We start from the raw sequence: 23828 nt of genomic DNA, 5'->3' as shown, positions 1-23828 counted from the left end.
CCTGGTTAATAGAACAAATTCCATTATGAAAAACAAGGTAGCAATTTAGATCATGGGTTATTTGGGATACTAAAATGAGATTTACTTTGAATTGGGGAACATATAGAACATTATGTAAAGTAAGACTATTTGAAAGAAGAGCATGATTAGCATGAACTGTAATGCCATTTGGAAGGTTGATAAAAACAGGTTTTATTTTGTGCAAGGAATTGAAAGAAGATTTCATATGAGTAATATGATCCGTAGCTCCAGTGTCAATGATCCACTGTGAGGTACGGTTACCTGATGTATCTGAATTGAGTGCTGACACTTGCACTAGATTGGATGAATGGACAGATTGGTTACTGATTGGGTCATTGATCTTTGACTGTTGTAGAAGATCTAGCAAGCCTTGGTACTGTTCTTTGGATAAAGTCATTTGTGAATCAGAATCTTGATTAGCTTCTTGGAATTGTTGATTTCCTTCTTCATCAACATCTGTTGTGTTCATCATGTATGTATTTCTAGTTTTGAATCTAGGAGGAAATCCATGCTTAAGATAACATGTCTCAATTGTATGATTCGATTTTCCACAGTGAGTACATAGCCTTCCCATATTGCCTCGACCTCTTCCAATTGGTGGACGAAAATTTCTTTCTGGATTGAAATTCCTTTCTGAATTGAAATTTCTATCTCTGTTGAAATTTCTTTCTCTATCAAAACTTCCATTTCTGTTATTATTCTGAAAAGCATTTGCAAAGCTCTGCACTTCAACTGGAGGTATATTGATTTGTCTTTCTTGCCGACAAATCAAAGAGAATACTTTATTCATATTAGGCAGGGGATCTGTTAGCATAATCTGAGAACGTACTTGAAGGTATTGATCATTAAGACCTCTCAAGAAATGTATGGTTTGATCTCTATCTCGTATATTTCTTGAATGGGTGGTAGCAGCACAATTACATGCAGGTTGACATGTACATCTCGATATTGGTTGTAACCCATCAAAATCATCCCATAATATTTTCAATTGAGTAAAATAATCGGTAACTGACTTGTCACCTTGTTGCATCTTGAAGATATCTTCTTGTAATTCTGCTATTTTGAATACGCCAGCTTGGGCAAATCTTTCACGAAGATCCCTCCAAACTGTTGCTGCATTATCGATCAGCAAGATTGACTGTGCTATGTTTTCAGATATGGATCGATGGATCCATGACAACACCATTATATTGCACCTCTCCCATGCTGAAAAGAGAGGGTCTGTTGGCTGAGGAGCTACTATACTGCCATCAACAAAGGACAACTTATTTTTGGACAACAAGGCCATGTGCATTGCTCTCACCCATGTATGGAAGTTTTTACCATTCAATGGGGGAGAAACCAATACCAAGGCTAGATTCTCACTTGGATGCAAAAAGAATGCATTTCCTGGATTCGTCAGGTAATCTGGTATCTGATTCGCCATTGAAACGCAGCGAAAGAAGAAAGAACTCACTTGTGCTTGAAAGAAAAGAAAGGAAAGAACAAGAAAGGCGAAAAAGATACCAGAGTTCTACAAGAGCTCTGATACCATCTTACAAGAACACAAAAGGAAAGAAAGAATAACCATTTTGTATTTCTCAATGACTGAAAATGAAGTACAAGTACCGATATTTATACTACATATCAGATATCTGTACTACAATGTAAAAGCTTAAAGTGAAGTACAAATTAGTTTCTTCAGTTCCTAACTAACTTACATAACACATAAGTTTCAATAACAGATAACTGTCACTTTAGAAACTTTACAGTGTATTAGGGTTGCACCCAGAATGGTATGAGATTAGTTTCTTTTCTTTCCTTATATTTTCGGGGAGGAAAAAAAAAGTCTTGCACTCAAGCGATAGCACCAAAAAAAGGTTCTTCCAGCACGGCACAAGAATATTTACTTGTTATTGGGAGTGAAAAAATGATAACCACCCTTAAATATGGGTCCCGCCGAACTTGAACCTTCTTGTTCTAATTCTAGCAGTAAAATTATATTTGAAGATCATTCCATGTAGAACGGTGGGAAAAATTAAGATCCACAATTTTTCACGAGAGGGATATTTGTAGCCCTTAGCATAGCCTCAGAAAAGTTGAATACCTGTACCTAACTGACAAAATTAAAAATCCCTTCGTTTAGGCAAACTTACGTGGTTTTTCTTTACCATCAGTTTTACAAACAGTGCGAATGCCTTCACCAAAGCAATAATTTCCCTCGGAGAAAGTTTTCAAGTAAAACTAGGAGGGCCATCTAAATAATATGTAGTTTATAGAAATATAAACAAATCAATATATGGAGTATGGATCATCGAGAATAACAAAAACATGCATCCAAATACATTATTTTATTGTTTCGGTAAGAGAGGGAGATTTGAGAACAACAAACTATACTTATTGCATAATCCAAATGCACGAGAAAATGGGGCTCTGCCCCTATCTGTACCCAAAAAAAAAAAAATGCACGAGAAATAATAAGAATTTTTCAGCCATAAATTAACCAGCGAAACATATCACTTGCTTTAAGAAGCTACTTGTCCTTTGAAAGCACCAGACAGATTGACTATTTCCTGTACAGAAGAACAGACGGACAGAGCATCAGCCGATATAGTTTTCTCAGGACTAATAGTCTGAACAGTTAAGGGAAAACCCTTCTTTCAAGTTAAGAAAAAGTTAGAAATACATAAACAGAGAAAGAACTATACTTCCAAATAAAGGGTGGATTAAGAACCAACATGACCGTTTGAATCAAATTTTGAGGTAGACTATCAGGTTAAGCAACTAAAATTCGAGACATTCTAGGCAGACATGACGCAGGATCACTTTGTGCAGTGAACAAATAAGAGTATCTATTGAGTTAGGCAAATACAACATGATGGGACCCAAATTTAAAAACTTAAAACCAATTGTCTTTTTCTATCGGCTCAACACACAAAGTACTTTATTCATAGTGTCAACCTAAGAATTTTTCCTAAAATATACTATACACTATATATGATTAGTGTGACCATCCTTACACTTTCAATTTGATTTTAGTGAACCGTAAATCAGATTATGAATTCTGTTTTTTGAATTTTGGTCCAGATGATGATTTCTAATATAATTTAAATCCTACAAAACTGATTGAAAACGAACATATATGAAATACATCAAGAGGTGAAGTGCTAGATCTTTAGACATATTTGAATAAATGAATGTGTGTATTTGCATATGCAAGATTGAGAATCTGCAAGATTAGTTTGAGCTCCCACAAGTACTCATCAAGAAGAAAGAAAGACAATAAAATTAAATGACTGAAAAACTAACCTCTGCATCATACCATACTGCATAGAATCAAATATTTGCACTCAAGAAGATTGTAAGACCTTCTCAATGTCTTTCTGCGAGAGGAAACATATAATTTGTTGACATGTAATCTTATATGACGCAGGAAAAAGGGATTCAGATATAATTAAATGTTTGGTTTGGGCTATTGTAGAGAATGAGTAGCATATATGCCAATAGCCCAAAAAGCAATCCAACTTTTAGGTATAATTGACCCCCTTTGCCCAGCATCATTATATATAGAAATCTTATTTAAAAATATAAGCAATAAAATGTCTCTAACCTCAATTTTCAGAGGCGAGGTGGTAGGAGCATATCTGTCCACAACCTTTCCCTCTTTGTTTATTAAGAACTTGGTGAAGTTCCACTTGATACCATCTCCAAATATTCCCCCCTTCTGATCCTTCAAAAACTTGTAAAGTGGTTCTGCATTCTTGCCATTAACTTCAACCTATAACAATTTATTTATTTTACAATGATTTCCATATAAAATGGCACATATATGGAACAGTATCCATCCAGAATTCATTGCAAGCAAAATAGTGCATGCAAAATCTGGCTGGGGAAAATAGGAAGTATATTGATGAGAGGCCTCCTATAGTAAGAGTTTATACTAGAAGGCAGCAGGATAATCAGATGAAGTTAAATAGGCAATTATATGCAGTTACAGCAGTGCAGTTAATTATTGCAGTTTTATGGAATATTAAATAGGCAGTAAATGATAGGCAATTATATGCAGTTAATCATTGCAGTTACATAGGAATATTAATAATAGGAGTAACCAGAAAGTAGGAAGTTAGACAGATTAGGGTGTGTACGTGGGAGAGACTAGTAGCCTCTCTAATGCACTGGATCCTCTTAGGTGTTATTTAACATAATCATGTCAAGTGGGAGGATCCTAACCATACATGGGTGAATCAATGATAATAAGGGAAGAGAGAAAAAAAAAATATTGAGATAGAAAGTTACCAAATCATCACCGTTGATTTATTTTTTAATGGTTAAGATCCTCTCACATGACTATGTCATGTTAAATAACACATGAGAGGATCCACTTCCATTTCATATAACCATAAGATGTTTCCTTCAGAATTTCGCTACGTACATCTTCTATTGTAACATATATTCAGTATCCAAACAAGTCTCGTGTCAATGCAGAATAACTTACAGTATGCCAGATCCATACAGAATTGTCCACGTGAAAAAAAGTGAGCAAAGAAGGGAACTCCAAATAAAAAACAGGGAAACACTTCTGTCAATTACAATGAGTTTATCAGAAATTACCTTATCAAAGACAGGAAATTCAGCTTTGAACCTAGTGCATACAACATCCTGAATTTCTTCACTGGATCCTGGTTCCTGTCCAGCAAACTGGTTGCATGGAAATGCCAAGATTTCAAGCCCTATAGACAATTCACAAGTCTCGGTGTTATGAAATTCACAACCACATAAAGTATAGTTGACATATTTCTTTTTTTGTCCTTCACTAAAGTGACAGACCTTGATTCTTGTACTTCTCGTACAGTACATTCAATTCTTTGTAATTTGTTTGTGTCAAACCACTGCAGCAATGGTTTAGAATACTATTAGTACAGTTATAGACAGAATAAACCGGGGAAGAATTATATCCTGTAATTAGCTCATTCTAATACAAATAACAACAACCAAGCCTTACCCCACTATGTGGAGTCGGTTACACGGATCCAACAACCCCATTGGGTTATCTCAAAAGCCAAAACTTAAAATAAACCCATTTAATCTTGGAGTTAAATAGTCCCACATCAGAAAAAGGCCAAACTAACTCTTTACATTGTAACGCTAAGATTATGACACGTGTAAAAGTGAAACAGAATGAGACTTGTGTTAGTTAGTTAGTTTCACATTGTATAATTCAGTTAGCTTTTTCCCGCCTTTGATGTAAGTAACACAGGTTGTATAAATACGAGAGAAATGAATGAAAACAGTGAGAAAATATTCAGAATCAAAATGTTTATCATGAAATTTGAGATGGTATCAGAGCCCTAAATTGGGGCTCTGGTATCGCAGTGAGAGAAACCAAGATTTTTTTTCTTTTCTACAATGGCGGACACTGAACCCGACGATGCTTCTGCTACAGTAACACCACCACCGTTAGCAACTGCATCTTCCATGGCAACTCCAATAGTGCCTGATTACTATACAAATCCTTCTCATCCATTTTTTCTACATCCAAATGAATCACCGTCCACAGTTCTGGTTCCTCAACTGTTGAATGGCAACAATTACCATACGTGGGCTCGAGCCATGACGGTTGCTCTTATTTCGAAAAACAAGATAGGTTTTATTGACGGAAGCATCGATCCACCATTGGAAACTGATCCTTCCTATTTTGCTTGGCAACGATGCAATAATATGGTAAACGCATAGATCCATCGTTCAATTTCGCAAACGATTGTTCAATCAATCATATGGATTGAAAAGGCTCGTGATGTTTGGGTTGATCTTTGTAATTGATTTTCTCGTTCTGACATTTTTCGGATCTCTGATCTTCAAGAGGAGATCTACCGTTTGAAGCAAGGAGACAAAGGTGTTACAGAGTATTTCACTGCATTGAAAACTTTGTTTGATGCATTGGAGAACTTGAAGTCGTTACCGATGTGCAGTTGTGCTATCAAATGTTCTTGTGGTGGATACCTAAAGATGAGAGAGTATCGTGAGCGAGATCATATCATCAGATTTCTCAAAGGATTAAATGAACAGTTTTCACAAGTTAGATCCCAAATCATGTTGCTCAAACCTTTTCCTGATGTCACTCAAGTGTTTTCAATGGTGGCTCAACAAGAACGTCAATTTCAAGGTGAAGGTCAGGCAGGTAACATCATGAACAATCAATCTTTTGCTGCATTTTCTGATACTGTTCCCTTTCGAAGAAATCATGGTGCTCGAGGTTATAGGGGACGAGGCAGAACTCCATTCAACAACTATAGTGGAGGTTGTATTCAATCTGCAAAAATCTGTACTCATTGTGGTAGATCTAACCACACTGTGGAAACATGTTTCCATCTTCACGGTTTTCCACAGGGATACAGGCCACGCACTACAGTTTCCCATGCCACCAATAATGTGATGCAGAATACTCCTGATGCTTTGGTTCACAAATCAGATTCATCCTCAACTGTTACTCTCTCGAATGATCAATATCACCACATTCTCAATTTGCTTGAGAAGAATACTATAGCTCCTAACAATGCTGGTTCTGCCACTCATGCCACACATTTCACTCAAGTATCTAATCTCAACACTGAATTGATAACTCAGCCGCCAGGTAACATAGATATTCATTGGATTTTGGACACAGGTGCCACAGATCATGAGACATATTTGAGATCTCAGCTTACACAATTGACAAAAATACAACCTATTTCCATACACTTGGCTAATGGTTTTATCTTACTTGATGTTCTTTATGTTCCACAATTTAGAGTCAATCTCATTTCAGTTACCAAATTATTAACCACCATTCCATGTTCCCTAACTTTTCATGCTTCATATTGCCTTATCCAACAGATCCATACCCAAATGAAGATTGGTATTGCTGAGCAACACAATGGGCTATATGTGATACTCAAATCTGTAATGTACGCAAACAGGATTGCTCGATGCAAAATACTGGCATTAATGGAGATAATTAATTAAGGATATAATTACACAATCATAACCTACAGCTGGCTAATTAATTAAGGATATAATTACAAATCATAACCTACAGCTGGCTAATTAATTAAGGATATAATTACAAATCTGCACAAATAATGCCAAATATTCTTCTCATCAATTCTATTGACAGGCATAAGCGTCTTGGTCACCCAAATTCGAATGTACTTCATGCCTTAATGAAATCTGGAGTTCTTGGCAATAAACATTTCCCATCTTTTAGTGCTGTTCAATTTGATTGCAATTCTTGTAAACTTGGTAAAAGTAAAATTCTACCATTTCCAATTCATCAATCAAATGTAAATCAGCCTTTTGACATAATTCACAGTGATTTATGGGGCATTACACCTGTAATATCTCATGCACATTACAAATATTTTATCACTTTTATTGATGACTATAGTCGTTTCACATGGGTCTATTTTTTGCGATCTAAAGCTGAAGTTTTCTCTGCATTCCAATTTTTTCATTCCTATGTTCAAACTCAGTTTGCATCAAAAATTAAAACTCTACGTTCTGACAATGGGGGGAATACACATCTCATTTGTTTCAAGAGTTCTTGCAGAAAAATGGTATATTATCTCAAAGGTCGTGTCCTTCCACACCCCAACAAAATGGGATAGCTGAAAGAAAAAACCGTCATCTTCTTGATGTTGTCCGTGCCTTAATGTTGGACTCTTTAGTACCCTCCCGTTTTTGGTGTGAAGCTCTCTCAACTGTTGTCCACCTTATTAATCGGCTGCCTTCTCCAGTCTTGCACAATGATTCCCCTTTCTTAAGGTTATTTGGTAAGCAACCCAATTATTCAACTCTTCGCACCTTTGGTTGTGTTTGTTATGTTCATCTTCAGCCACCAGAACGCACCAAACTCACAGCTCAATCTGTTAAATGTGCTTTTCTTGGTTACTCAGCCCATCAAAAAGGTTTTTTATGCTATGATCCTTACTTACATAGGATTTGGGTTTCTAGAAATGTCATCTTTCAAGAAGATACATATTTTTTTGCTACTAACCAAGACACTCAATCTTCTACATCCAAATCTGTCTTGCCATTGTTTCCTAACAGTTTTGCAGAAGACCAAGCTCGTCCTCCTGTCATTGTCTACCAAAGACATCTGACTGTTCCACCAATTCAGACTTCAATCCCTTCAAGGCCCCCTTCTGATCATTCTCTGGCTGCTGATCCAGTGCATGCACTAGAACCTGCCCCTTTACGTCGCAGTACTCGCATTCGTAAACCACCGAAAAAGTATGGTGTTTCTGAATCTTTATCTTTGACAGCAACTTTAGCATCTATTCATATTCCTTCTTCATATAAACAGGCAATGGAGCATAAATGTTGGCAGGATGCTATAGAGACTGAACTTCTTGCACTAGAGGAAAATCAAACATGGGACATTGTTCCATGTCCTTCATCGGTTAAACCTCTTGGCAGTAAATTTGTATTCACTATAAAGTTGCGTTCAGATGGATCCATCGATCGATACAAGGCTAGTTTGGTTGTTCTTGGAAATAAGCAAGAATATGGCCTAGACTATGAAGAGACCTTTGCGCCGGTGGCCAAGATGACTACTGTGCGGACTATTATTGCCATTGCTGCATCTGAATCTTGGCCAATTCACCAGCTAGATGTCAAAAATGCCTTCCTTCATGGTGACCTCAAAGAAGAAGTGTACATCAAACTTCCTACGGGTATGCCCTCACTATTACCTAATACTGTTTGTAAGCTAAAACGTTCTTTGTATGGATTAAAACAGGCACCAAGAGTGTGGTTTGAAAAGTTTAGCACAACATTACTTGGTTTTTCCTTCATCCAAAGTAGCTATGATCCATCTCTTTTTCTACAAAGGACCTCCAAAGGAATTGTGATTCTCCTTGTTTATGTGGATGGCATTATCGTCACCGGCTCAGATCAAGAGGCTATCACTACAATCAAACAATTGATGCATACAACTTTCCACATGAAAGATCTTGGACAGCTCACTTATTTCTTGGGATTAGAAGTACAATTCCAACAAAAAGGCATCTTTGTCACTCAGCACAAATATACTCAGGATCTAATTCAGCTAGCTGGTCTCACCACTGCAACTATGGTTGACACTCCCATGGAAGTTAATGTAAAGTTAAGACGGGATGAAGGTGACCTTCTACAAGACCCAACTTTATATCGAAAGTTGGTAGGAAGTCTCATCTACCTCACCATCACAAGACCTGATATCTCTTTTGCTGTCCACACAGTCAACAAATTCATGCAAAACCTTGTTCTTTTCATTGTTGTCACCATGTTCTTTTCAGCCTTTTATTTCTTGTAATTCTGCAACTGTTAATTTTCAATTATGGCATTGTTAAACTTAGAGAAATTGGGATAAAACCTTATGTTCTCCTTTGGAGAATTCTCATTTAAATAGTATGATATAATTACACAATCATAACTATACACTCATAACCTACAGCTAGCTAATTAATTAAGGATATAATTACACAATCATAACCTACAGCTGGCTAATTAATTAAGGATATAATTACAAATCATAACCTACAGCTGGCTAATTAATTAAGGATATAATTACAAATCTGCACAAATAATGCCAAATATTCTGCTCATCAATTCTATTGACACATTCAGCCCAGTGGCCAAGCTATCTTCTGTTCGAATTCTTCTCTCCATTGCAGCTGCTAAGGGCTGGTTTATCCATCAATTAGATGTGAATAATGCCTTTTTACATGGGGATCTTTTTGAAGAAATATACATGGTCCCTCCACAAGGACTAGTTCTCCCTAAACAAGGACAAGTGTGTCGTCTTCAAAAGTCCATTTATGGATTAAGACAAGCCAGTCGTCAATGGCATGCAAAGTTATCTGACTTTCTCCTTTCTATAGGATATACTCAAGCGCACTCTGATCATTCTCTTTTTGTCTTGCACAACCAGCACTCCCTTACTGCATTACTTGTTTATGTTGATGACATTCTCCTAATAATTTGTCTGAAATTACATGAGTCAAGAACTTGCTTGATGCCCAATTTCGCATCAAGGATCTAGGTGAATTGCGTTACTTCCTTGGATTAGAAATTGCTCGCTCATCCAAAGGAATTGTATTAAATCAACGCAAATATACCCTTGCTATAATTAAGGATGCTGGTCTACTTGAAGGCAAATTTGTTTCTTCTCCAATGGACTCCTCTGTCAAACTTCACAGCAACCAAGGCACTCCTCTGCCTGATCCTTTTCAATATAGAAGGCTCGTTGGACGTTTATTATACCTTACCAATACTCGACCTGACATATGCTTTGCTGTTCAAAGTCTTAGCCAGTTTATTTCGGCACCTACCACTACTCATATGGCTGCTGCAAAGCGTGTTGTTAGCTATCTCAGACAAGCCCCTGGCACTGGTTTATTGTTTCCAGCTGTAAATAACTTGCGTGTGCAAGCTTTTGCTAATTCTGACTGGGCAACATGCCCAGAGAGCCGCAAATCAGTCACAGGTTTTTGTGTCTTCATTGGCTCTTCTTTGGTGACTTGGCGTACGAAGAAGCAGTCCACCGTTAGTCGTTCATCGACTGAAGCAGAATATTGTGCCCTTGCAAGTCTCTCCTGCGAAATCCAGTGGCTCCAATATTTCTTCCAAGATCTCCATCTGCCATGGCCACACCCAGCTTCCGTCTACTGTGATAGTCAGTCTGCCATCCACCTTGCACATAACCCCATGTTCCATGAAAGATCCAAACATATTGAAATTGATTGCCATGTTACTCGCAGTAAGATTCAATCAGGTTTGCTTCGTCTCCTTCCCATTGGCACTTCTCATCAGGTTGCTGATTCTTTTACCAAACCATTGGGTCGTGATGCATTTTCGGTTGCTGTATCCAAGCTGGGGATGTTTGACATACATCGTCCAGCTTGTGGGGGGTCTTGGAGTTAAATAGTCCCACATCAGAAAAAGGCCAAACTAACTCTTTTCATTGTAACGCTAAGATTATGACACGTGTAAAAGTGAAACAGAATGAGACTTGTGTTAGTTAGTTAGTTTCACTTTGTATAATTCAGTTAGCTTTTTCCCGCCTTTGATGTAAGTAACACAGGTTGTATAAATACGAGAGAAATGAATGAAAACAGTGAGAAAGTATTCAGAATCAAAATGTTTATCATGAAATTTGAGATTTAAAGCAAGATCTTTTTAAATAGGCTCTCCTAAAGCTCTCTTTGGTCTTGATCTACATTTTTTAATTGGACAATCTTTGATCTACTTTTTTTCACTCGAACCTTTGTTGATCTTTGAGATCAATCCTCCTTAGGCAAGTTTCTGTCATTTTCTCCTAAATCGGTGCTATTCCGACTTTCATCTGAATATAATTGTTACTGATCTTTCACTTTCTTGTCTAATAATATAAAAAATACTTTTTAAAAAACAAATACGACAAACATCATGCATGACACTCTTCAAGATCAGGGAATCAAGCATACAGATTTTCATGTTATTTATGCCATATATTTGGTTTAGTTTTATTAATAAGAAGCCGAAAGCTTGTTTAGTATCATCTAACACGGAAGTCTTTGCTTTAGCCCAGGAATCTATCCTTCTCAATGTTTTCAGGGATTACCTCACATTAAACCCACCTGTGAAAGCCCAATCTTACATCAAGTTTTGCACACTCCACTACAATTAATTTTTTTAATAAAGATTAATGTTTTTTATTTAGAATCTGCCTAAATAAAATATTAGACAACAGGTGGGGAAAGATGAATGAATAAAATCTTTACCATTCAGAAAATATTGAGTATTCTTGTTTCATGATACAGAAATTCCAGTATATACTTCCAAATAGCAATCCCATAACATTTCTCAAACATCAAACACAACAACAGAGAAACTCTTTCAACTACAAATTAAACAACATAATTCTAATGTGTCAACTCAAGAAAATGGGTCCTCTTCACCTTTTCAACTGTACAACATTTTCCCACGGTCTAAAATGCATGCAAATTTTTAAAACTTAAATAAAATTGCTTGATGAAAGGGAATTGTGGACATTGAACTGAAATTTTAAGTTTAATTCAGTCTTTGTTTTTGTGCAAACCCAGAGCAATATAAAGCACAATGATTAACAGATAAATAAGGTTGAACTGAACGCAAGCACATTGAGATGCATAAAAATTAAAAAATTAAAAAGTAAATAATCGTAGATCAGGTAAAATGGTATATGCAACAACCCGAAAATAATTTATCAGTATGAATCAAATTATGTTACCATTGTGAGGCAACATTCACAATCAGTAGAACCTTCCCACTGTATTGACCGAGACTCACATCATTTCCACGGATGTCCTGCAGTTACAATTCATACCAGAAAGAAAAATAAATTATAAAAGTGAAACGCCAGTCAAGCAATTAACCAAGGATCAGTAGAGTTGAGGGTGCATTTACAATAAAATTAGCAACAACAAAATCAATCAAATCAACTTAATCCCAAAAAATTTGGTGGGAAATAACAGAAACAAATGATTTGTACAAGTAATCATAGACAAACCAATAATCAACAAGAACACTGTTACCATCCTACTCGAAAAGACTGAGGCAAAACCAGCTCGCGTGGGACGAGGCTGCGGAGTACAAGTTATGAGACTTGGAGTCCCACACCAGAAACATAAAGTTCTAGTTTAGGGTTTATTTGGACTTTGAATTCTCCTACCTCCTAAGCTAGCTTTTAGGGTGAGCCTCTAAAATGTTTGTATCAAACACCCTGAACCCAAATCATTTTCAAGAGAGAAAAAAAAAAAAAAAAAAATTGACAGGAAAAATAAATCAAAATATTGCAGTCTTGGGCTATGCTATTCACAGTAAAGGCATCAATTGAAATAAAAAACAGATCACATGCTTCGTTGATCTCCTTGGAAATTGAAATACAATATATACGAAATCAGAAGCTAATAAGTACATGATTGCCATCATTTTGTGCCCTTTTTCTTAATCTATTTGATATTCCCTAGATCATCTTCATTCACCCATCAAGCAATTTGAGTGCAACAACAACTGGGCACGAACAAGCCACAATTTTTTCGAGTAAAAACAGAGAGAAACAACAACTAGGTATGAGCAGGCAACAAATTATAAGCAGAGGCGAAAATAAAGGGACAAAAGGAACCTTGACGGTGAAATCGTAGATGGATTTGGAGGTTTCTTCAGCCATGAGAGAAGGAGGAGATGGGTTCGTGTGAGAATAGTAGAACAAAGCAAAAGCCAATAATATGAGTGATGATACCCAATTCCACAAAGTCATTGTCGGCATATAAAGTAATTGATTCAATACCCATTTCCATTTGGGCAATTATTATCCGCGATTACGTAAAAAAACAAATATATGGAAACCACCACGTTCCAGCACATGTGAAATCAAATTGCATCATTCACTGCTCCTACGCATCCTGTTTTCAATCTTGTAGAATTTCGTGAAGGAACAGGAACAGACCGGGACCAACTCATTCTATCCGAATCGCATCATCTTTAATGCGAGGCGCGAATGAGACTAGATACTTTTATTATTTTTAATTTATATTATATTTGGTGGAGCAAAGACTTAGACCACGCAGAAAAAGTTGTATACAATTTTGTCTTTTTCTGTCAAATTTGTCACTATCTTTCGGTAGATATATATATATATATGGGACACATAATATGACACTATTCATATGTCCATAAATTCAACCTGGTAGCATACATCAGGAAGGAATTTATATCCAACGATAAAATATTATATCTTGTTATATTATATGATATGATACTGTACCATATTATATAAAAATTAAATCAAATATTTAATTTTTAATATAAAAAATAAAAATTTGGTTTACCATTTAAATTAAAAGAATCTAAAAGAATTTTTTTTTGAAGAGAATGATGGATTAATTATGTCACTTATAAATGCTGATACTAATAATAATAATAATAATATTAGTCTTAATGATCGATGAGTAGGAGAATAATTGGTTTGCACTTTTATTTTATTTTATTTTTATTTATTTATATTTTTTAAAAATGATCCTAATTATCTCTTTGAGACAAATCAGCATAATATTTGTTTTTTCCTTTAATTATTTCCAAAAAAATTTAATTTAATTTTACCAGCCAAAAAAAATTTAATTTACTTATTTTTGGAAAAACAATAAAATTATAAAAGTCGCGAATGACGCGTTGAATAATTGATTTACTTACTAAAATGTCATTTGAATTCTAATCATTTCACTACCAAATCTTTTAATTAATTGATTGATTAAAGATTCAATTTATTTTTTCCAGCCAAAAAATAAATAATTTTCTTATTTTTGGAAAAACCAAAAAAGTAGTGAATAACGCATTGAGTATTTGATCAGTTTTAAGAAAATCACGATTTTCATTTTTTTGGTACAGAAATTCATGAAATATAAATTGTTAGAATTACAAAGTTTATATGTATAGGCGTCTTAATCCGTCACAATTAAAAAGTTGGTCTCTTTCTTTATACCCTCAGTATCTATATATAACTAGAAGTGATAAACTATTAGAGAACAAAAATACCATAGTGTTAGTTTTAGACTCCATGAGCCAGTTTGGTTTTCACACTAAACCGGTCAATAATAATGATAATGAGAAGAAAATGTCACATGTCTACTGTAGACCTCGTGATCCAATTTTATTTTTGACATTTAATCAGTTAATAACAATAATAATAATAAAATAATAAAAACAATAATATATACTCTTAATGGAAACTAAATAGAAACGGAAATTATATACAAATCAAAAATTAAATGAAAAATAGAAACATCCATATGATGAGTAAAACTCATATTAACTCATTGTTCATTGGTTAAACTTTGTCTTTAGATAAAACGGAAAGTATATTTCAAACGAAAATATAATTTTCAAATGGAAAATAAATTAGAAACAGAAATTATATGCAAATCGGAAATTAAATTAAAAAAAATTCACACTTAACAAGTTAATAACAATAATAATAATAAATTAATAAAATAATAATAATATATACCTTTAATGAGAACTAAATAGAAACGAAAATTATATGCAAAACAAAATTTAAATGAAAAATGAAAACATCCATATGATGAATCAAGCCCATATCATAAGTCCAATTTGCTGACTCGGCTGACTCATTAAAAAAGATACATTAATCTGTTCGTTGGTCAAACTTTGTGTTTTGATAAAACGAAAACTATATTTCAATCAAAAAATAATTGAAATACGAAAACTATATGAGAAATGAAAATTATATGCAAATAGGAAATTAAATGAAAATTATTTTCACACTTAACTGATTAATAATAACAATAATAATAAATTAATAAAAATAATAATAATATATACCCTTAATGGGAACTAAATAGAAACGAAAATATATGTAAAACGAAAATTAACTGAAAAACAAAAACATTCATCTGATAAGTCAAGCCCATATGATCATAAGCCCAATTTGCTGACTTGGCTGACTCATTAAATAGGATACATCAATCTATTCATTGGTCAAATTTTGTGTGTCGATAAAACGAAAACTATAATTCAAACGAAAATGTAATTTTCAAAAGGAAACTAAATGAGAAACGAAATTCATGTTTCAATCGAAAAGTATTTGAGAAACAAAAACTAAATGAGAAACAAAAACTAAATGAGAAACAAAATTGAATGTTGGTTAGTAACAATAATAATAATAAATTAATAAAAATAATAATATATACCCTTAATGGGAACTAAATAGAAACGAAAATTATATGCAAAATAAAAATAAAATGAAAAATAGAAACATCCATATGATGAGTGAAGCCCATATCATAAGCTCAATTTGCTGACTCGGCTGACTCATTAAATAGGATACATCAAATTGTTTATTGATCAAACTTTGTGTTTCAATATCTACTGGAATGACTACGAGATTTGATTTCATTCGTGATTTGACACCATCCAAAGAGTAACGGAGGATCAAAGTTAAGGTTATCAGACTATGGAGGCAGCCTAACTTTTATCACGTAACACTAATTTAATTTAATTTAATATTAGAAAAATGGTAAAAAACAGAAAGAAGGTTTTATTTCGGATGAAATAAAAATTAGATAATGAAATAATCAAGGTAAATTTAGTGTTGTTTATTAAGGCCATTTTGACTTAATAACTTATGTATATTTGAATTTTCAAGTGTTTTATGTGAATTAATGAAAAAAAAATACAATATTCAAACTAAATAATTCCTATAAGTGGAAAATATCTTTGGTCTAGATGTACCAAACTCGGTACATCTTTTTTTCAAATTTAGAATAATTTGTAATGTTGTGGGAAACAAAAATTTCAATAATGGTGAAAAAAATTTCAAATTTGAAAAAAAGATATGTCGAGTTTGGTACATCTGACATAACAAAGATATTCTCCTATTAGTGATAGCTAATCACATTGATCCATACATTATACATATATCTTACATTTTGAAATCTTTCCAATCATCATGTGTTTTTTTTTTTGGTAAGTTAATCATGATCTTTTTAATTTATTATATTAATTCTAGTGGTATTGCAATAATAAACACTTATTTATAATATATTAATTAAATTAGTTTAATTTTATTTGCATTATTTTTTTTTGGGTACAAATTTTCATTATATTTTAATTTAAATTAAAACTAATCATAATTTATTTAATTTATTAACTAAGATTTAAAAATAAAAAAAACTCTTATTTATTTGACTTTTTTCCGTTTCTTAATTTAGACACCAAATTCATCAATTAGCCTAATTTTGTACCCGTCAATAACAATAATAATAATAAATTAATAAAAATTAATATCTTTCTGAATAAAAAAGGTCAGCCATTTTTTAATATTTTTATTTTCAATATTTTGAATAGCGATTTTCATCTCAGAACATCTAGATGACTAATGAAGAGATTATGAGATACCTCAACCTCTTCATCACCATTGCATGCAAATCTAGATGGCCATAAATTATGAGATTCGTGAAAGACAAAGGCCTTCGACCAGAAGATTGTCCCGACATTCTTTGTAGAGTGTTCAAGATCAAGCTAGACCAATTGTTGAACAATTTAACTAAAGGCCAACACTTAGGGAGAGTCAATGCATGTAAGTTTACTTTATCCCTCCATTTATAATTGTTTGTCAACCAACGAGCTTTTCCACAAAAGTTCGTCCATAATTTGCTGTTGTTTATGGATATTTCTTTTATTATATTTGTTTTAGATGTTTGTACTGTTGAATTTCAAAAGTGAGGACTGTCGCATGCTCACATTCTTCTATTTCTACTTCTGCATGATAAACCATCAAATCTATGCGACATCGATTCCCTTGTTTTTGCGAAAATTCCAAATCCAAATGATAATCCTCCTCTTCATGAAGTTGTTAAGAATTTTATGATACATGGTCCATGTGGTCTGGAAAACCTAAAATCACCTTGCATGAATGATGGGAAGTGTACCAAACATTTCCCTAAGAAATTTTTATCTAGAACTACAATTGATGAAGAAGGTTTTCCTCGTTACAAAAGGGGGATGATGGTATAATGGTAAGCAAAAAAGGGAGTCCATATTGATAATCGATATGTTGTCCCATATAATGCTAAATTGCTATTGAAGTATCAAACTCATATTAATGTAGAATATACGTGCCAAAGCAGTGTTATAAAGTATCTATTCAAATACATACACAAGGGCAATGATCGAATTACAACAAGTCTTCATCATTCTACTACAAACAATCAAACAACAACAATTGTTGATGAGATCAAAATGTTTATGTAGGCATGAGCAAACTATTTCTTCCTCACTGCATCTAATAATATGTGTCGTTAAATTTTAATTACATAGTTTTTAATTCTATGTTCCAATTATACTAAATGTAGATATATTTCTTCATGTGAGGTGCTTTGGAGAATTTTTGGCTTTGATATTCATTTTAGATATCCTCTAGTGCAAAGGTTGTCATTCTACCTTCTTGATCAAAAATCAATTGTGTTTAACGATGACAACTCAATTACTGACATTATGACAAAAGCTATGGATAAAAAATCAATGTTTGACGTATGGATAGAGGATAACAATATTATGAAGAAGGAAGGCATTTGACATATGCATAATTTCCAACTAAATTTGTCTACTAAGAAGACACTAGTCAATGGCATCCTAGAAAAAAAGGATTTTCTATTGGAAGATTAAATCATGTTCCGCCAAAGAATGGAGATGGTAACTACCTAAGGATGTTGTTGAATACTCAAAAGGGTTTTAAAAGTTATGTAGATTTGAGAACTGTGAATGATGTCATTTTTCCTACGTTCAAAGAAGCTTGCTATTCCTTTGATTTCTTGGATGATGACAAAGAATTTTGATGCAATTAAAGAACTAAGCTTTTGGGCATCTTGACATTATCTTAGAAGACTGTTTGTTTTGTTATTGTTTTGCAACAATATGAATAGACCTGAATTTGTATGGGAAAGTTATTGGAAATTTCTATTTGATGATATCTTATATCACCAACGAAATAACATGAACCTCCAAGGTATGTCTAAATTTATCATCATTTGTTAATAAAAAATATGTAATTGAATATCTTTATCTTTTTTTTTTTTTATATTTGCATGCGTGATTCTCTGTAGATTTGGTAATGACTGATGAAGAGATTAAAAACGTTACTCTTGCTGAAATTGAAACTTGCTTACAAAGTAACGAAAAAAGTATGTCTAATTATCCTACAAAGCCTTGTCCTACTGGTGAATCTATTCTTGATATAACTAATAAGTTGATACTTGATGAGTTGTCTTATGATATAAGTTTTTTGGCAAAAGAACATAATTGTTTACTTGCATGCCTAACAAAAGAACAACAAAATATGCACCACAAAATCATAGAAGCAACATTTGTAAATAAAGGTGATTTATTTTTATATGGTTTTGGAGGCACGAGAAAGACTTTCATATGGAAAACATTATTTGCTTCTTTCAGATCAATATGAGAGATTGTTCTTAATGTTGCTTCAAGTGGAATTGCTTCATTATTGTTACCCGGGGGAGAACTGCTCATTCTCGATTCTGCATACCAATTGATATCAAAGAATATTCCACTTGCAACATAAAGCATAATTTGGCTCAAGTTGAGTTGCTATCAAAAGCTAAACTAATTAGTTGGGATGAAGCACCAATGGTTCACAAATCTGCTTCGAAGCTTTGGATAGAACATTGAGAGACATTCTTCGTTTTTCAAATCCAAAAAGTTTCGAACAACCATTCGGTGGGAAGGTCGTTGTTCTTAGAGGTGATTTCAGACAAATCTTCATCACAATTACATGCAACCCTAAATGGCCAAAAATTATGAGATTCGTGAAAGACAAAGGCCATCGACCAGAAGATCGACCCGACATCCTTTGTAGAGTGTTCAAGACCAAGCTAGACCAATTGTTGATAGATTTAACTAAAGGCCAAGTCTTGGGAAGAGTCAATGCATGTAAGTCTACTTGATCCATCCATTTATAATTGTTTGTCAACCAACGAGCTTTTCCACAAAAGTTCATCTATAATTTGTTGTTGCTTATGGATATTTCTTTTACTATATTTGTTTTAGATGTTTGAAATGTTGAATTTCAAAAGCAAGGACTGCTTTATGCTCACATTCTTCTATATCTACATCCGCATGATAAAGCATTAAATCTATGCGTTATCAATTCCCTTATTTCTGCGGAAATTTCAAATCCAAATGATAATCCTGTACTTCATAAAGTTGTTAAGAATTTTATAATACATTGTCCACGTGGTCTGGCAAACCTAAAATCACCTTGCATGAATGATGATAAGTGTACCAAATATTTCCCCAATAAAATTTTATCTGGAGATTAAAATGTTCTCTGAATGGCTTCTTGATGTTGGTGACGGCAACATTGGTGACAATGTTGATAGATTCTCTGTCATAAAAATTCTAGATGAAATCTTGATTAATGATTCCAATTATTCGCTCTCAGATTTAGTAGAATTTGCAAATCCATCTCTTTTAAAAAATATGGATAATTCATCTTTCTTCCAATAACGTGCTATCTTAATACCTACATTAGCGGATGTCTGCATGTTGAATGAGTAATTAATGTCAATAATTCCAGGTGAAGAGAAGTAGTTCGGATAATATCTGTAAAGTAGAAGGGAATAACAATCTTAAGGAAGAAGAATTTCCTCCAGAATACTTAACACTTTTTCTGGAACTGGACTTCCTAACCATAAATTGACATTAAAAAAGGGAGTGTCTGTCATGCTTATGAGGAATATAGATCAATCAAGAGGGTTGTGCAATGGGACAAGATTGCTTATTACAAAACTTAGTAAACATGTTGTTGAAGGAAAAATTCTTTTAGGCAATAGTTGAAGGAAAAATTCTTTTAGGCAATAACATAGGTGAGATCGTGTTAATTCCAAAGATGAATTTGAGTCCTTCTCATTACTAGAGCCGGCAAAACGGGTTCGGCTCAGCGGGCCAACCCGCCAAACGGGGCGGGGCGGGCTGAGTTTTTCAACTCATCTCAAAAGCGGGGCGGGGCGGGGCTCATTTTTTGGCGGGTTGATGGCGGGCATAGGCGGGCCGAGACGGGTCAGTGTAAAATAGGCTCGGGCTGGCGGGCCAACCCGCCAAACGGGGCGGGGCGGGCTGAGTTTTTCAACCCACTTTCAAAAGCAGGGCGGGGCGGGCTGGCTCATTTTTTGGCGGGTTGATGGCGGGGTGGAGCGGGCCGCCCACTTTGCCACCTCTACTCATTACACCTTCCCTGAAAAGTTTGAATGCAGGCAATTTCCATTGGTTGTTTGCTTTGCCATGACAATAAACAAGAGTCAAGGTCAGACTTTATCTCATATAAAATTTTATCTTCCAAGACCAATTTTTACTCATGGCCAATTGTATGTTGCTCTCTATAGTCCAAAGTAAGAAGAGTTTAAAGCTTCTCATACTTGACAATCATGACATAGTTGCCAATACTACAACAAACATTGTATTCAAAGAATTTTTCAAATGTTGAAATAAGTTAATTTGCCTTATTTGTTGAACTACTTTATATTAATTTACAGAGTTTGTTATTTGTAATATCCTCTATAATTTAATTATTATAAAGAATCTTACATGACTTCTTTAAACTTTATTTTCTTTTTATGTATAAACAGTACGAAATAAAATTGAGAGGTGTTAACATTATTAATAAATATAAACTGATTTCTTAAACTTTACTGTTAATGATAAGAACAATTAAAAAGAACTATATAAACATCTACGAATGTCACTTTATACATAACATTAAGTCAGGTACATACTGAAATTATTTTACACTGGTCCTACATCCTACTATACATGACATAACTTTATTTTATATTTTACATCCTGACGTCACATAGTTATACAATACATAAGTCTTATCCTAATCTAGTCTATAGGTGTAGGTCTCAACACTTTCAACATAAAATATTGTAGCAGTTCCTTGATTTCCTACTACAATATAGAATTCCATGCGATCATCGTAAGAGTAAACATCGATACTCCATCCTTCATCTAACAAGCTTAGGCTAGGCATTATAGTTCCCTAGAAAGGTTAGCAACACAAATAAAATATGAGAAATTCTCAGTAATATTGAGGTTTTCTAACTATAACCATTTACAGCCGTAGTAACGAAAAATGTCATTCTCTCAAATAATATATTGTGTAATATTTAACTGAAACTAATTAAATTTTCAATTTTGTGGGTCTCTTGCATGTGAAAGATTTATTGTGGCAGAGCTCTAGCCATGATAAGACGTCATTTACCCTGTAATCCTATGATTCCCAACTTTGTGGGTTAGTTCAAACAGCATCAATAAGTTAAAAAGTATACATTCTCTTTATTTGGTACCAAATAATTTATTCTTCAGAAGAAAGGAAAATCTTTAAAACTAAATAATAAAATTTGTGGTAAAACACGTAGAACAAAATGAAGCAGAAGAGGAATTGTTAGAGTAATAATATAGTTGAACTTTCAAAGTAATAAATTTTCAGAATAATAATATAACTAAAGAAAATACTGAGAGTACATTTTGAATCTTGCAATATTACCTTCTTTTGATCCTGTTTCCCCTTCTCTTTTCCTTCCTCCCAATTTCTCTTGTTTTTCTCTCTTACAATTTCCTTCCGTTCTTTCTTATTCTTTGTCTTTGATTTCCTTCTTTTTGTTTTACGCAGGGATGTATTTATATAGAGGGAAATGTGTTACATGTACAGATTACGTAAATTTATATTACGTAATCTCTTCTTTTCTAGATAAAAATCTATTTCAACTAATGATTAGTTTACTAAAAAATCTTGTACTTTCATTGTGCTAGAGATGTAGGGTGTTACCACGTAGCACATTTAGTTTCTGCCATTTATATATTTGTGTTCAATTTATAATTTTATACTGCAGAAGTTTATACTTATCTATTTATATTTTAATATTTATTTATTACTATGTTATTTATTATTTATTTACTTATTGTTATTATTATTTAGTTATATTATTGTTCTACATCAAAATTTATACGAGCATTCGTCAATTTTTAGAAACTTTTGCATAAGATACACAACTGGCATTTCCACACGCCAATTCCTTTATATTTTGGCATTTGAATACGCCACTTTACTTTGGTGTTTTCCTACGCCAATTCCTTGATATTTTAGCGTTAGGAGGCGCCACTTTACTTTGGCATTTTTTCACCAATGAACAGTACATGAACGAAAATTATTATTATTATTATTTTTTATTTTTTATTTTTTATTTTTTTGGTATTACACTATTGCACTATAATACATAATATATATGTAATTTTACTGTTTATTTAATTATATTTTATATTTTTTTTCTTACCACCATCCTGTGCGAAGGCACGAGTCATGAACTAGTTCATCTCAAAAGAAGGATCTAAACAGCAACATGAATAGAAATATGTATATATGTCCTTAGAAATGTACAATCTTGTAAATACTTAATTTTGTTGGAAGCTACTTACAAAACCAATGGAAAGAATAATTGACCCTATAAACTACGTCTATATACGCAGCCAGAGTCATTAAAAGACAAGGACATATCCATTGTTGGTATATGTGTGTGAAAATTTACACAAAATTATATAATTTGAAAAAATTTCATTTTTTTCCATTTTTTCATGAAAAATATATTTATTATGTTGCATAAGATAAAACTATCTTATGTAACATATAAAAAGTAGATGAATTTTTTTCTCTCTCTTCTTTTTAACAGGTCCATCCACTTTTGGGTGTTATAACATTTGAAAAATGTTTCTTTTTTCACTTGGACTTACTGTATGGACATCCCATGAACCAGTATTTAGCAAAGAGAACTTAACCCATAAACTTATCTTACCCTTGTCCAAGACCAATCTTTCCCCAGTGACCAACCAATGGCCAGGACCATCTTGTGGTCCTTTACATTACTGTGACATGTTAACAAATTTCAACAGCTTTTGTGTTTGCACGGGCATTGCAGGTCCTTCTGGAAACACACTTGAATCCACAACTACAGATGGTTTTTTCTGGTCTTTACCTGAAAAGGCCAAGTCTTAGGGATAGTCAATGCATTTCAACAGCCTCAGATCAAGCTAGACCAATTGTTGAACGATTTAACTAAAGGCCAAGTCTTAGGGAGAGTCAATGCATGTAAGTCTACTTTATCCCACCATTTATAATTGTTTGTCAACAAATGAGCTTTTCCTCTAAAGTTCGTCTATAATTTGCTATTGCTTATGGATATTTCTTTTATTATATTTGTTTT

General features: G+C 33.6%; 1 protein-coding gene across 1 annotated transcript; it reads right to left on the bottom strand.

Moving 5' to 3' along the window:
- Positions 1 to 2332: 2332 nt before the first annotated feature.
- On the bottom strand, positions 2333 to 13391 carry LOC133299768 (probable glutathione peroxidase 2). Its single transcript, XM_061499254.1, has 7 exons — positions 13163 to 13391; positions 12269 to 12345; positions 4828 to 4889; positions 4612 to 4730; positions 3611 to 3778; positions 3310 to 3383; positions 2333 to 2573 (listed from the first exon to the last, which is right to left on the bottom strand). The coding sequence occupies exons 1-6, from the start codon at positions 13304 to 13306 to the stop codon at positions 3351 to 3353; spliced, it is 603 nt and encodes a 200-aa protein (XP_061355238.1). The 5' UTR covers positions 13307 to 13391; the 3' UTR covers positions 2333 to 2573; positions 3310 to 3350.
- Positions 13392 to 23828: the final 10437 nt, after the last annotated feature.

This window comes from Gastrolobium bilobum, unplaced genomic scaffold (assembly GCF_033153095.1).
Source record: "Gastrolobium bilobum isolate Gb01-03AN ecotype WA unplaced genomic scaffold, APGP_CSIRO_Gbil_v1 utg12771, whole genome shotgun sequence".
Lineage (NCBI taxonomy): Eukaryota > Viridiplantae > Streptophyta > Magnoliopsida > Fabales > Fabaceae > Gastrolobium > Gastrolobium bilobum.
The sequence above is the reverse complement of the archived record's forward strand: the minus strand, read 5'-3'. Positions and strand labels throughout refer to the sequence as shown.

Bases quoted from the DNA above. Each gene is read 5' to 3' on its own strand.
- LOC133299768 (XM_061499254.1), bottom strand. From the start codon at position 13,306: ATGCCGACAATGACTTTGTGGAATTGGGTATCATCACTCATATTATTG. The intron at 4,890-12,268 runs GTAACATAATTT...CCATTGCTGCAG, and splicing joins GTGAATGTTGCCTCACAATG to TGGTTTGACACAAACAAATT. The intron at 3,384-3,610 runs GTTAGAGACATT...TTCCTCTCGCAG, and splicing joins CCTCGCCTCTGAAAATTGAG to AAAGACATTGAGAAGGTCTT.